The sequence below is a fragment of the Oncorhynchus gorbuscha genome, linkage group LG07 (assembly GCF_021184085.1).
Source record: "Oncorhynchus gorbuscha isolate QuinsamMale2020 ecotype Even-year linkage group LG07, OgorEven_v1.0, whole genome shotgun sequence".
Taxonomy (NCBI): Eukaryota; Metazoa; Chordata; class Actinopteri; order Salmoniformes; family Salmonidae; genus Oncorhynchus; species Oncorhynchus gorbuscha.
Genome location: NC_060179.1, coordinates 7,219,654 through 7,233,858, shown reverse-complemented (window position 1 = coordinate 7,233,858; position 14,205 = coordinate 7,219,654). Strand labels below are relative to the sequence as shown.

Sequence of the window (14,205 nt, the reverse complement as noted above, 5' to 3'; positions counted from 1 at the left end):
AGTTTAAATGTTTTTGGATATGGTGTATGTAAACTTCTGACTTCAACTGTAGGTAGGTAACACTGGTAGGTAGATAGCACTGTGGTAAGTATAGGTAGTTGTAATTGAACCCTGAGCACACATGATGGGAGGACAGAAACACACCTCCCTGAAGAATGATTGGATATTGAGGATGAGTCCTCCCTGAATAATGATTGGGTATTGAGGATGACTCCTCCCTGAATAATGATTAGATATTGAGGATGACTCCTCCCTGAATAATGATTAGATATTGAGGATGACTCCTCCCTGAATAATGATTAGATATTGAGGATGACTCCTCCCTGAATAATGATTGGGTATTGAGGATGACTCCTCCCTGAATAATGATTAGATATTGAGGATGACTCCTCCCTGAATAATGATTAGATATTGAGGATGACTCCTCCCTGAATAATGATTAGATATTGAGGATGACTCCTCCCTGAATAATGATTGGGTATTGAGGATGACTCCTCCCTGAATAATGATTAGATATTGAGGATGACTCCTCCCCGAATAATGATTAGATATTGAGGATGACTCCTCCCTGAATAATGATTAGATATTGAGGATGACTCCTCCCTGAATAATGATTGGGTATTGAGGATGACTCCTCCCTGAATAATGATTGGGTATTGAGGATGACTCCTCCCTGAATAATGATTAGATATTGAGGATGACTCCTCCCTGAATAATGATTGGGTATTGAGGATGACTCCTCCCTGAATATTGATTAGATATTGAGGATGACTCCTCCCTGAATAATGATTAGATATTGAGGATGACTCCTCCCTGAATAATGATTGGGTATTGAGGATGACTCCTCCCTGAATAATGAATAGATCTTGAGGATGACTCCTCCCTGAATAATGATTGGGTATTGAGGATGACTCCTCCCTGAATAATGATTAGATATTGAGGATGACTCCTCCCTGAAGGGTAAAGGTTAAAAATGCACCTCTTCAAACAATACCTGTGTTCTGTCCTCTGTGACATGTCATCGTTCTGAATTAACTCCATAGACTTTATCTGTTATCCTTCATAGATTTAGATTTTGCTTCATGAGGACACTTGAGTAGCTCTTAGATATGTTTCATACAGGGGCATAATGTAATGTAATGTAGCTTTTCCAATTCCAAATTTGAACCTTGGCAGAGTCATAAAAAAAAAGTAACCTGAGTCGTATTTTTTTTTTTTTTGCGCCTTGAACACGCCCTTTCTCGGTCTTACTGGGTGAAAGGTCATTGATATCCAACTACAGGCTTTTCGGGCGTAGAACTAAAGTACACGCATGATGTGGCCTGACCATTCTTTCCCATCAAAATCATTAGATCGAGAGACATACTGAGTGAACCTTTATAGCCAGGCTATAGATTAAGTCAGGTGTTGCCAAAGTTCTGTTTTTATTTATTTATGTGCTAAATGTCTTGTTTTCATGTAATTGTATTCATATACCGTACAGTACCTGTCGAAAGTTTGGACACACCTACTCATTCCAGGGTTTTCCTTTATTTTTTACTATTTTCTACATTGTAGAATAATAGTGAAGGCATCAAAACTATGAAATAATGCATATGGAATCATATAGTAACCAAAATAGTGTTAAATAAATTTAAATATATGTTCTATTTTATATGCTTGAAAGTAGCCACCCTTTGCCTTGATGACAGCTTTGCACACTCTTGGCATTCTCTCAACCAGCTTCACCTGGAATGCTTTTCCAACCTATGCTGATATCTTGTATGTAGCTCATTTATTTACATTCCAAATATACTATTGCAATCTTATACACCCCCATCGTAAGCTAGTTTGATCAATTAAATTGATTGTCTAGACTGATCGGCATTGGTTTCTAGTGTGATCGCATCTATTTTTAAAGGTAACTCAAAGTTCCTGTTTGCCGAGTAGATAGACATTGCTTAGCCAATCAGCTGTTGTTCTGAGTCTTTTCTTCTCAGCTTGCTCAATGCAGGAAGTTATTCTGAAACCACAATACTGCTTCCTCTTTATAAACAGTTCTAAAAGAAGAAACCATAAGCATTTTGTTTTTCTGTTTCCAGCGTGTGACACTTTGGGAAAACTGCTAAATTGATCATTGTCTTTGTTTGGTAGGTCTGCACCTCTCCATACTGGTGGAATGTATCATCTTCATCTGCTGCTAATGCTGTGCTTGGCATTCTGGCCACGCTGCCAGCCACTGGAACAAGGTACTCTTCTATCTACCAGATCTACCAAATCAACTTCATTACTTAAATTACTGCATGGTTGTTTCCTAATATCCATTTATATTCAGACTGTAATGTAATTATACCAAAGAGTGTCTTTGGTTCGAGCACATGAGATGGTATGAAATAGGAAATAAAATAAGAGATTTTGGTCTGCTGTGTATACAGGAGGGCTTCTTAAAGAAAAACTAATAGGTCTGTGAGAGCTGGAATTCTTACTGGTTGGTAGGTGATCAAATACTTATGTCATGCAATAAAATGCAAATTAATTACTTCAAAATCATTCAATGTGATTTTCGTTTTAGATTCCGTCTCTCACAGTTGAAGTGTACCTACGATTAAAAAATTACAGACCTCTACATGCTTTGTAAGTAGGAAAACCTGCAAAATCGGCAGTGTATCAAATACTTGTTCTCCCCACTGTATGTGTCACCTGTCCTTTAGCATCGCTGCGGTTTGTTGGGCTGGGGGACTGGGGAGGCATCCCGTTATTTCCCTACTACACCCCTCACGAGCAGGCCATCGCTGCAGAGCTCGCCCGGACGGCACAAACTCTGGGATTGGACTTTGTCCTCAGTCTGGGAGATCATTTCTACTACAAAGGAGTGGAGGACGTGAATGATCACCGCTTCAAGGTCACTTCACACTACAGTTCGCAATACAGTCGCTCTGCAGCACTGTTCACACTGCAAACACATAGGCTGCAGTTACACAGGCAGCCCAGATCTGATCTGTTTCTTCAAAATACCAATTATTGGTAACAAAAAAAAGAAATCTGAAATGTTCGACCTGTGTAAACGCAGCCATAGGCTTGGGTTGAAACGTCACACGACAGCAAACATTATTGTGATGAAAAACTCATCAACTGTTGTGAGTTAGATTGTAACTTAACATCTCAGCATATCTAGCCTATCTGTTGTGTGTGAAGAATGTGAACACGGAACACACGTACAACAGACATACGGAAGGTCTTTGAAAATGGCAAGAGAGCAAACGAAATATCTAATGCTCCATTCTGTGTAACAGATTGTGAAATATGCATTGCGATAAGAAGTGTTGTGTCACAGTTGTTCCCTGTTTCTAAGCAGCTAGCCAACTTTGTGAGAGAGAGAATGTGTTTTAAAAACTATTTTAAAAAATGTGACCTTTTATAAACTTGGCAAGTCAGTTAAGAACAAATTCTTATTTACAATGATGGCTTACCCCGGCCAAACCCTAACCCGGACAACGCTGGGCCAATTGTATGCTGCCCTATGGGACTCCCAATCACAGCCGGTTGTGATACAGCCCGGAATCGAAACCAGGGTCTGTAGTGAATCCTCTTGTTAGTTGAAGAGCACTGTGAGGTAACACAAACTGACAAGACGCGTTCTTAGGTATAGCGAAGAGGACACTTTCTTTTCTCACTCCTAGAGCACTTGATTCTCCTTTTTTTCCCCCTGAAATAAATTGAAGCGTCATGCCCTCTTGTGGTAAAATATTGTACATCAACTATTTCCTCAGAGCATTCAGATTGTATTAGTGTTGCAGCACACAGAAATTGTATTCATTATAACATGACTATTGATATGTTATATATATATATCTTTATATCATATCACTCTAGTTTTTCATCCTTCAGTCATTTTCCTGGGTTGGTAATTATCTATTTTTTTGGTCTTTTTTATTTCTCCTGCAGTGTACCTTTGAGGGTGTCTTCTCCCATTCGTCGCTGGTTGACATCCCTTGGTACTTGGTGGCAGGGAACCATGACCACATTAACAACGTCTCCGCTCAGATCGCTTACTCGAGCAGATCGAAGAGATGGTGAGCAGCTTAAGTAAAGATCTTTAAAAAACTGTGTGTTTTAAACCATTAACGCCACGCATCCTGAAAACAACATTCACACGCCAATTAGCAGATGCTTTCATTCAAATAGTGTATACATTTAGAGTATGTGATCCCTGTTGGGAATTCAACCCACAACCTTCTTGTTGTTTGCTAGCGACACTCTCTTACCAACTGAGCCACACAAAACAGGACATTCTGTGTTGTTCTCCCCTCTTGTTGCCTCAGGAGGTTCCCGGAGTTGTACTATGAGCTTCAGTTCAAGGTTCCCCAGAGTAACGTGTCAGTGACCATCCTGATGATTGACACAGTGGTGCTATGTGGGAACACCTATGAGGGGACCCAGCCAAAAGGAGAGGAAGACCTGGGGGCTTCTGCCAAGCAGTTGGACTGGATCAACTCCAGACTGGCAAACAGCAAGTAAGATCCATATGGTTCAGTTTCCTGGAACCAGATTAAGCATAGATAGTCTAGGACTATGCTTAATCTGGGTTTGAGAAACTGGCCCTGAAAGGCAACAGGTCAAACACAGCCTCTCATTAAGTATGCACGGTTCAAGCACATCGGTGAAACAGCAGAAAACTTGTTCTGTGAGTAAATAATGGCTTGGATGGATTAAATGTTTTTCAAGGTGAAGGAAAAGAAAAGTATTTGATTTAATAAGTTGTCGTTTGAGCCTTGAGAAAAGAATGTAAAGATTTCGAACCATGAAGAGATCCCTGACTGGCCGCACCCCTCTTTTAGAGATCCCTGACTGGCCGCACCCCTCTTTTAGAGATCCCTGACTGACCACACCCCTCTTTTAGAGATCCCTGACTGGCCGCACCCCTCTTTTAGAGATCCCTGACTGACCGCACCCCTCTTTTAGAGATCCCTGACTGACCACACCCCTCTTTTAGAGATCCCTGACTGGCCGCACCCCTCTTTTAGAGATCCCTGACTGACCACACCCCTCTTTTAGAGATCCCTGACTGACCGCACCCCTCTTTTAGAGATCCCTGACTGGCCGCACCCCTCTTTTAGAGATCCCTGACTTCCCACACCCCTCTTTTAGAGATCCCTGACTGACCACACCCCTCTTTTAGACTCCTCCACTCTCATCACTATTTGAATCAAGAAATACCTTCACACTGCTACACACACACATTCCTCAACTGTTACTGAATGTGGAATAGAAAACTCCTGTAACAAGAGTTGGGTTTGTTGAACAACACGCGCATAATGAGTAACCTTTCCTGACACATGAAGACTTGTGCTAGCTTCCAGAAGATAATACCTCCGCTTTAGCTCAGGTGGCTAACACAGTCTTTTATCTGTCATTCTCTCCCAGGTCAGAGTTCCTTGTGGTGGCTGGTCACTATCCTGTGTTTTCCATTGGTCATCACGGCCCTACAAAGTGTATTGTGCGTAGACTACGGCCTCTGCTGAAGAAGTATAATGTCACAGTCTACCTGAGTGGCCATGACCACAGCATACAGGTGGTTCTTATACACATTATGACCATACATATACATACGATAACTAAGTGACAGTTTGATGTGATACGTTTTGAAAGACAAACGTTCCCATTTTACAGTCACTTATTTGGAACAACTGTCGTTGACCTGACTCTCTATACTCTCACCAGTTTATCAGAGAGGATGATGGGAGTTCCTACGTGGTCAGCGGGAGCGGGAACTTTGTAGACCTATCCACCAAACACGTCAAGACCTTCCCGTCGTCGTGGCAACGGTTCTCCAACGCCGTCAACCTTACGTCCGGAGGATTCGCTTACTTTGTAGTCACAGAGAACAGTATGACCATCAGCTACATTCAGACTGATGGGAAATGTGTTTACCAAACAGCAGTGGCAAAACGCAGGTTCTGACACACACACACACACACACACACACACACACACACACACACACACACACACACACACACACACACACACACACACACACACACACACACACACACACACACACACACACACACACACACACACACACAGAGGCATCATCAGAGATCGTCAACAATGAACTGCTATAAGTCTAATATGCTGTCTGTTTTTAACCTCTTAAACTTTGACATCGTTGACCAAACCAGGCATAATATTGTATACTACGTTCATAAAGTGCATTTCAGTTACAGAACTGTAAGTCCATCAAACACATGCGTAGTACTGTTAGAAAGGTAGGAAGTGATAAAGGTGTCAGAAACTGGGACACCAACAGAGCCTGTGGTGCAGCAGGACAAAACAACTGGGACACCAACAGAGCCTGTGGTGCAGCAGGACAAGACAACTGGGACACCAACAGAGCCTGTGGTGCAGCAGGACAAAACAACTGGGACACCAACAGAGCCTGTGGTGCAGCAGGACAAAACAACTGGGACACCAACAGAGCCTGTGGTGCAGCAGGACAAAACAACTGGGACACCAACAGAGCCTGTGGTGCAGCAGGACAAAACAACTGGGACACCAACAGAGCCTGTGGTGCAGCAGGACAAAACAACTGGGACACCAACAGAGCCTGTGGTGCAGCAGGACAAAACAACTGGGACACCAACAGAGCCTGTGGTGCAGCAGGACAAAACAACTGGGACACCAACAGAGCCTGTGGTGCAGCAGGACAAAACAACTGGGACACCAACAGAGCCTGTGGTGCAGCAGGACAAAACAACTGAAATTCATATTAGTATTCATTCCTTTTTTTCAGGGAGTGTGTGAGGGGGGTGGGGAGGGTGTCCCCCAATTGTCTCCCAATTCTCTTCCAATTGTCTCCCAATTGTCCCCCAATTGTCTCCCAATTCTCTTCCAATTGTCCCCCAATTGTCTCCCAATTCTCTTCCAATTGTCTCCCAATTGTCCCCCAATTGTCTCCCAAATGTTCCCCCAATTGTCCCCCAATTGTCTCCCAATTCTCTTCCAATTGTCTCCCAATTGTCCCCCAATTGTCTCCCAAATGTTCCCCCAATTGTCCCCCAATTGTCTCCCAATTCTCTTCCAATTGTCTCCCAATTGTCCCCCAATTGTCTCCCAAATGTTCCCCCAATTGTCCCACAATTGTCTCCCAATTGTCCCCCAATTGTCTCCCAATTGTCTCCCAATTGTCCCCCAGTTGTCCCCATGTTGGTGCATAAGAGATTTTAAAGTTTCAAATAAAATACGTCACCAATTACTGTTGTAAAAGGATAATATGGTTGTTTTATTATTAGATATTTGACCTAATGGTGGCCCTCTACACATTTGCGAATACCCATTGGATCACAGCCATTTTAAAAGCGCAGCTGTTTTTGCAACTTGCCAAGCTGAAGTCTCTATCTATCCATTGATTGAAATGTATATATTCCCCTGTCTGATACCCAGTTTGTCCCCTAGATGGCAGTAAGAGATCACATGATGTCTCTTGGCCACTTGGAAACCAGTTGCGTCTGGTTTTGGGTACCAAAATGGTTGAATGTATTTTCAAGCCTGACATCTTAAAATGAACGTAGCAATCAGTCCTTTCATGAAATAGTTTAATTTATTGAAGTAAAACACAGACAGATGAGGAAACTTCAAATGTAAATGAGTGAGCTATCTAAATGGAGCATTCAAGGTCATTTGGAAGTAAATATGCATTGTTTTACAATGACCATCGGGATGTACCCTTTTTCCAAGCATACTACCTGTTTGTAATTTTGGAGACTTGACCTACATTGCATACTCTATGAATTTGACCATAGTGTATTATTTATGGCTTTTACTCTTACGTATTTGCCTAACTGTTTGGTATAAATATATATTAAATCTCAAGACAATACTATTTACTGATCACTCAAACCTCTGAACCAGGGGTCCTCAACTGGCGGCACGCGGGCCAAATTTGGTCTGCGGGTGTTTTTTCTGAGCAAAATAACAAATACATGTTTTATTTATTTTGTGGACACAATAGACTGTAAAAACACCAGGAAATCAGCCTCCTAGTGATTTTAATTTGAAGAAGTCTGTTCCTAAGTCTTCCCACGCATAATGGAGACAAACGTGATCTTATACAAATGTAGTGAAGAGTTGAACTGACTTCCTGATTGGGCTTCTTGTGGTCAATTTACAGTCTACAAATGATTTGTAATGATGTTCCGGCCCCCCTGACCATCCGCTCAAGAAGAAAATCAGCCCTGCGGCTGAATGTATTTGTTGATCCCTGCTCTACAACATAAATATATCTTCAAATAACCAATTTAACAAATAGTACTTCCAGAATGACTACACATAATACATAAATGATATATCCTACATAAATGATATATCCTACTAATCATCATTTCCCAGATCATTTATTTTTCAGCCGTCTCCCAAAATCAAAATATATATTCCCAAAGACGATATCAAGTTTAAAAAAATATATAAAAACAGGTTGGTAGTGGTAGTGGTATTGGTAGTGTTTCTGAAAGCTAATATTCACAGCAGTAGAAGTGTCACTTCAACAAATAAAAAGGAAAATATTTGCAGTGTTTGCACGGAAACAAAATATACACTACAGTTATGTGTAACATATTCACTGTGCGACTTCACAGAAGAATGTTGACCTGCAGCCTCCATTTCAAAGTCCAGTTTAGCTGTACATTGTGTTCCCAATTGTGTGTCGACGATACATTTTTTTACACACTTCTTAGTGGCACTCCTTCTTTCTCACTTGTGTTGGCTTTCCTTGTGCGTTGGCAGCACACCACTGTGACTACGATAGCCACTACTATGATCGTAATGACGAGGAGGAGGAACCCAGCGATCACACCGATTCCAAACTCTGGAGAGGAAACGGGATGGTGGACTGTTATTGGGCTGCATGATGATTCACATATACACACACACGCACACACACACACACACACGAGCGCACGCACACACACACGAGCGCATGCACACAAACACACACGAGCGCACGCACACAAACGCACACAAACACACACGAGCGCACGCACGCACACACACACACGAGCGCACGCACACACACACATGAGCGCACGCACACAAACACACACGAGTGCACTCACACACACACACACACACACACGAGCGCACGCACACACACACATGAGCGCACACACACACATGAGCGCACGCACACACACACAACGTCTCCAGGTTCTCCTTTACCCAAATCCAGATAGCAGATGTTCTGAAAGAGCTGCAAAACCTGGACCCGTACAAATCAGCTGGGCTTGACAATCTGGACCCTCTATTTCTGAAACTATCTGCCGCCATTGTCGCAACCCCTATTACCAGCCTGTTCAACCTCTCTTTCATATCGTCTGAGATCCCCAAGGATTGGAAAGCTGCCGCAGTCATCCCCCTCTTCAAAGGGGGAGACACCCTGGACCCAAACTGTTATAGACCTATATCCATTCTGCCCTGCCTATCTAAGGTCTTCGAAAGCCAAGTCAACAAACAGGTCACTGACCATCTCGAATCCCACCGTACCTTCTCCGCTGTGCAATCTGGTTTCCGAGCCGGTCACGGGTGCACCTCAGCCACACTCAAGGTACTAAACGATATCATAACCGCCATCGATAAAAGACAGTACTGTGCAGCCGTCTTCATCGACCTCGCCAAGGGTTTCGACTCTGTCAATCACCATATTCTTATCGGCAGACTCAACAGCCTCGGTTTTTCGGATGACTGCCTTACCTGGTTCACCAATTACTTTGCAGACACAGTTCAGTGTGTCAAATCGGAGGGCATGCTGTCCGGTCCTCTGGCAGTCTCTATGGGGGTGCCACAGGGTTCAATTGTCGGGCCGACTCTTTTCTCTGTATATATCAATGATGTTGCTCTTGCTGCGGGCGATTCCCTGATCCACCTCTACGCAGACGACACCATTCTATATACTTTCGGCCCGTCATTGGACACTGTGCTATCTAACCTCCAAACGAGCTTCAATGCCATACAGCACTCCTTCCGTGGCCTCCAACTGCTCTTAAACGCGAGTAAAACCAAATGCATGCTTTTCAACCGATCGCTGCCTGCACCCGCATGCCCGACTAGCATCACCACCCTGGATGGTTCCGACCTTGAATATGTGGACATCTATAAGTACCTAGGTGTCTGGCTAGACTGCAAACTCTCCTTCCAGACTCACATCAAACATCTCCAATCGAAAATCAAATCAAGAGTCGGCTTTCTATTCCGCAACAAAGCCTCCTTCACTCACGCCGCCAAGCTTACCCTAGTAAAACTGACTATCCTACCGATCCTCGACTTCGGCGATGTCATCTACAAAATGGCTTCCAACACTCTACTCAGCAAACTGGATGCAGTCTACACAGTGCCATCCGTTTTGTCACTAAAGCACCTTATACCACCTACCATTGCGACTTGTATGCTCTAGTCGGCTGGCCCTCACTACATATTCGTCGCCAGACCCACTGGCTCCAGGTCATCTACAAGTCCATGCTAGGTAAAGCTCCGCCTTATCTCAGTTCACTGGTCACGATGGCAACACCCATCCGTAGCACGTGCTCCAGCAGGTGTATCTCACTGATCATCCCTAAAGCCAACATCTCATTTGGCCGCCTTTCGTTCCAGTACTCTGCTGCCTGTGACTGGAACGAATTGCAAAAATCGCTGAAGTTGGAGACTTTTATCTCCATCGCCAACTTCAAACATCAGCTATCCGAGCAGCTAACCGATCGCTGCAGCTGTACATAGTCTATAGGTAAATAGCCCACCCATTTTCACCTACCTCATTCCCATACTGTTTTTATACTGTATTTTTATTTATTTACTTTTCTGCTCTTTTGCACACCAATATCTCTACCTGTACATGACCATCTGATCATTTATCACTCCAGTGTTAATCTGCAAAATTGTATTATTCGCCTACCTCCTCATGCCTTTTGCACACATTGTATATAGACTGCCCATTTTTTTCTACTGTGTTATTGACTTGTTAATTGTTTACTCCATGTGTAACTCTGTGTTGTCTGTTCACACTGCTATGCTTTATCTTGGCCAGGTCACAGTTGCAAATGAGAACTTGTTCTCAACTAGCCTACCTGGTTAAATAAAGGTGAAATAAATAAAAAATAAAAAATAAATAAAACACACACACATGAGCACACACACACATACACGAACACACACACATTTTTGGAGTGTTGCACTTCACATGAGTCAATAATATTTATTTCACCCTTTGCATCCCATACACATCGACCCACTATGACACATGATAAGCACCTAAAACCCGCACAGTGAGTAATGATAAGCACCTAAAACCCTCACAGTGAGTATTGATAAGCACCTAAAACCCTCACAGTGAGTAATGATAAGCACCTAAAACCCTCACAGTGAGTATTGATAAGCACCTAAAACCCTCACAGTGAGTAATGATAAGCACCTAAAACCCTCACAGTGAGTAATGATAAGCACCTAAAACCCTCACAGTGAGTAATGATAAGCACCTAAAACCCTCACAGTGAGTAATGATAAGCACCTAAAACCCTCACAGTGAGTAATGATAAGCACCGAAAACCCTCTTCTCCTCATCACTCACAGTGAGTAAATGATAAGCACCGAAAACCCTCTTCTCATCGCTCACAGATTTCGTTAATGAATGCAGGAACATGCCACTTAACAGATGCACAGCCGCCCACGGTACAGTGACAGCACAGGAGGTTGGTGGAACCTTAATTGGGGAGGACGGGCTCATCCAATGACTGGAGCGGTTTAAGTGGAATGGTATCATTCCATTTGCTCCGTTCCAAACATTATTATGAGCCGTCCTCCCCTCGTCAGCCACCTGTGAGTGACAGCATCCGTTATATTATAAGCATGTGATCCCTGTGGGACTTGAACCGATAACCTTGGCATTGCTAGTATCCTTACCTTCAAAGAAGGACTTATTGGCACCCGGTGAACACTGTGTTTGACTGAGCTCTCCCAGCTGTTTGTCTGTGCTGCGGGAGGGGATGTAGGCCTGGACGTTGAAGCAGTAGCTCACCCCAGGATCTATGTCCCTCCTGTCTAGCTCTATCTCACTGCTGGCAGACATCTTGGTTTTCTAGAGGGACGATTACAAAAAGAAGGGCTTGTAATTATGTCTTCTTCTGTAGTTCAATTTCTATTACTTGTTCAATACTGTTGTAACGTCATTAAAATACTATATATTAATCACACACATGGGAGAGAATTCCCATTGCAATATAATCAGAAGTTTCACGTTGGCCAAACTTATATCATCCACTGCAGTTTATTTAATTATATTCCTTGACTTGCTCCTCCTACACCATTGAGAAATGTCCTCTATCTCACTGGGTTCAGCCCCAGGCCCTAGAGTACTCTAGCCCCAGGCCCTAGAGTACTCTAGCCCCAGGCCCTAGAGTACTCTGAGGAACTGTAAATATTACTCTAGTGTAGGCCCTAGAGTACTCTAGCCCCAGGCCCTAGAGTACTCTGAGGAACTGTAAATATTACTCTAGTGTAGGCCCTAGAGTACTCTGAGGAACTGTAAATATTACTCTAGTGTAGGTCTGTCCTCCCTTTTGAGCTTACCTTGCCCGTGCTCGTTGCTTTCCCAAAGGTGACTTTGTACTGTAGCTCATCAGCGAAGACATCCCGCATGGTCTTTAGTTTGTTCTGCTCGTTGAACAGGGCTATGGGAGGGTCTTCCACATACAGGGTGATCTTCCTCTTATCTTTGCTCACCTCAATCTTGAACTCAGGTCTGCCTATAAGAGCTGGAAGGGAAATACCACGAGACGTTGACATGCTTCCTTGTCACACCTGGCGCCCACTTGGTGACACTGGCATGCTGTTGAACTATCCCAGTGATTTATAGAAGAACCCTCTTTTCCCAGTGATTTTAAAGAATAATCAACATTTTGACACTGGCATGTGGATGTCACCATATGACAGGAGTCAAGGTGGTTGTTACAGCTGGAGTACCTACTGTCTTGGTAAGGGGTGAACCCTTCCGAACTGGTGTGGGGGAACTCTGTGAGGTCAGAGTTCACTCTGTGTAGGGGTTCTGAGAAGACGTCAGCTGAGTATGTGGCCTTCAGGTCAGTCAGAACGTTGGACAGGTCACACTCAGTCTCCACGGTCCGAATACATTGTTGGTTCCACTCTCTTATCTGACCAACACTTATAGATGGAATGGTAGGGTTATCGTTATCTTCAAACACCTTTGTTTTGTTGCATTAGGTCATTCATTGGGTCTGAATTAACATCTCAAATCAAATCAGGTTGTACTTGTCACATGCTTCGTAGACAACAGGTGTAAACTAACAGTTAAATGCTTGGTTGAACACTAAGAAAAGTACAAAATTGCAATCTTTGAACTCGAGTTATAATCTTGAACTCATTGCACCATGTCACACACATTGTACTTCAATTAAACAGAGACTAGTATTCCTTCTCCCTCCTACTGCCCTCCAACACATCGACCTGACTCTTCAAGATCAGAGGCTGAGTCTCCAACACATCGACCTGACTCTTCAAAGACTGAGTCTCCAACACATCGACCTGACTCTTCAGAGACTGAGTCTCCAACACATCGACCTGACCCTTCAGAGACTGAGTCTCCAACACATCGACCTGACCCTTCAGAGACTGAGTCTCCAACACATCGACCTGACTCTTCAGAGACTGAGTCTCCAACACATCGACCTGACCCTTCAAGATCAGAGACTGAGTCTCCAACACATCGACCTGACTCTTCAAGATCAGAGACTGAGTCTCCAACACATCGACCTGACCCTTCAAGATCAGAGACTGAGTCTCCAACACATCGACCTGACCCTTCAAGATCAGAGACTGAGTCTCCAACACATCGACCTGACCCTTCAGAGACTGAGTCTCCAACACATCGACCTGACCCTTCAGAGACTGAGTCTCCAACACATCGACCTGACCCTTCAGAGACTGAGTCTCCAACACATCGACCTGACCCTTCAGAGACTGAGTCTCCAACACATCGACCTGACCCTTCAGAGACTGAGTCTCCAACACATCGACCTGACCCTTCAGAGACTGAGTCTCCAACACATCGACCTGACCCTTCAGAGACTGAGTCTCCAACACATCGACCTGACCCTTCAGAGACTGAGTCTCCAACACATCGACCTGACTCTTCAAGATCAGAGACTGAGTCTCCAACACATCGAC

General features: G+C 43.7%; 2 protein-coding genes across 2 annotated transcripts in view; one reads left to right on the top strand and one right to left on the bottom strand.

The window, feature by feature from the left end:
• The first annotated feature begins 1,220 nt into the window (after nt 1-1,220).
• Nucleotides 1,221-6,018, top strand: LOC124039457 (tartrate-resistant acid phosphatase type 5-like). Its single transcript, XM_046355446.1, has 6 exons — nt 1,221-2,228; nt 2,691-2,881; nt 3,925-4,052; nt 4,302-4,493; nt 5,404-5,551; nt 5,701-6,018. Exons 1-6 carry the CDS (start codon nt 2,159-2,161, stop codon nt 5,938-5,940), a joined length of 969 nt encoding a protein of 322 aa, XP_046211402.1. The 5' UTR covers nt 1,221-2,158; the 3' UTR covers nt 5,941-6,018.
• A 2,341-nt stretch (nt 6,019-8,359) lies between these two features.
• Nucleotides 8,360-14,205, bottom strand: part of LOC124039458 (tissue factor-like) — a 34,608-nt gene continuing 28,762 nt past the window's right edge. Inside the window, exons 3-6 of the mRNA XM_046355447.1 lie at nt 12,989-13,182; nt 12,592-12,776; nt 11,926-12,100; nt 8,360-8,845 (exon numbers count right to left, since the gene is read on the bottom strand). Coding sequence (XP_046211403.1) covers nt 8,700-8,845; nt 11,926-12,100; nt 12,592-12,776; nt 12,989-13,182 — 700 coding nt within the window. The 3' untranslated portion in view covers nt 8,360-8,699. The remainder of the gene's footprint in view (nt 8,846-11,925; nt 12,101-12,591; nt 12,777-12,988; nt 13,183-14,205) is intronic.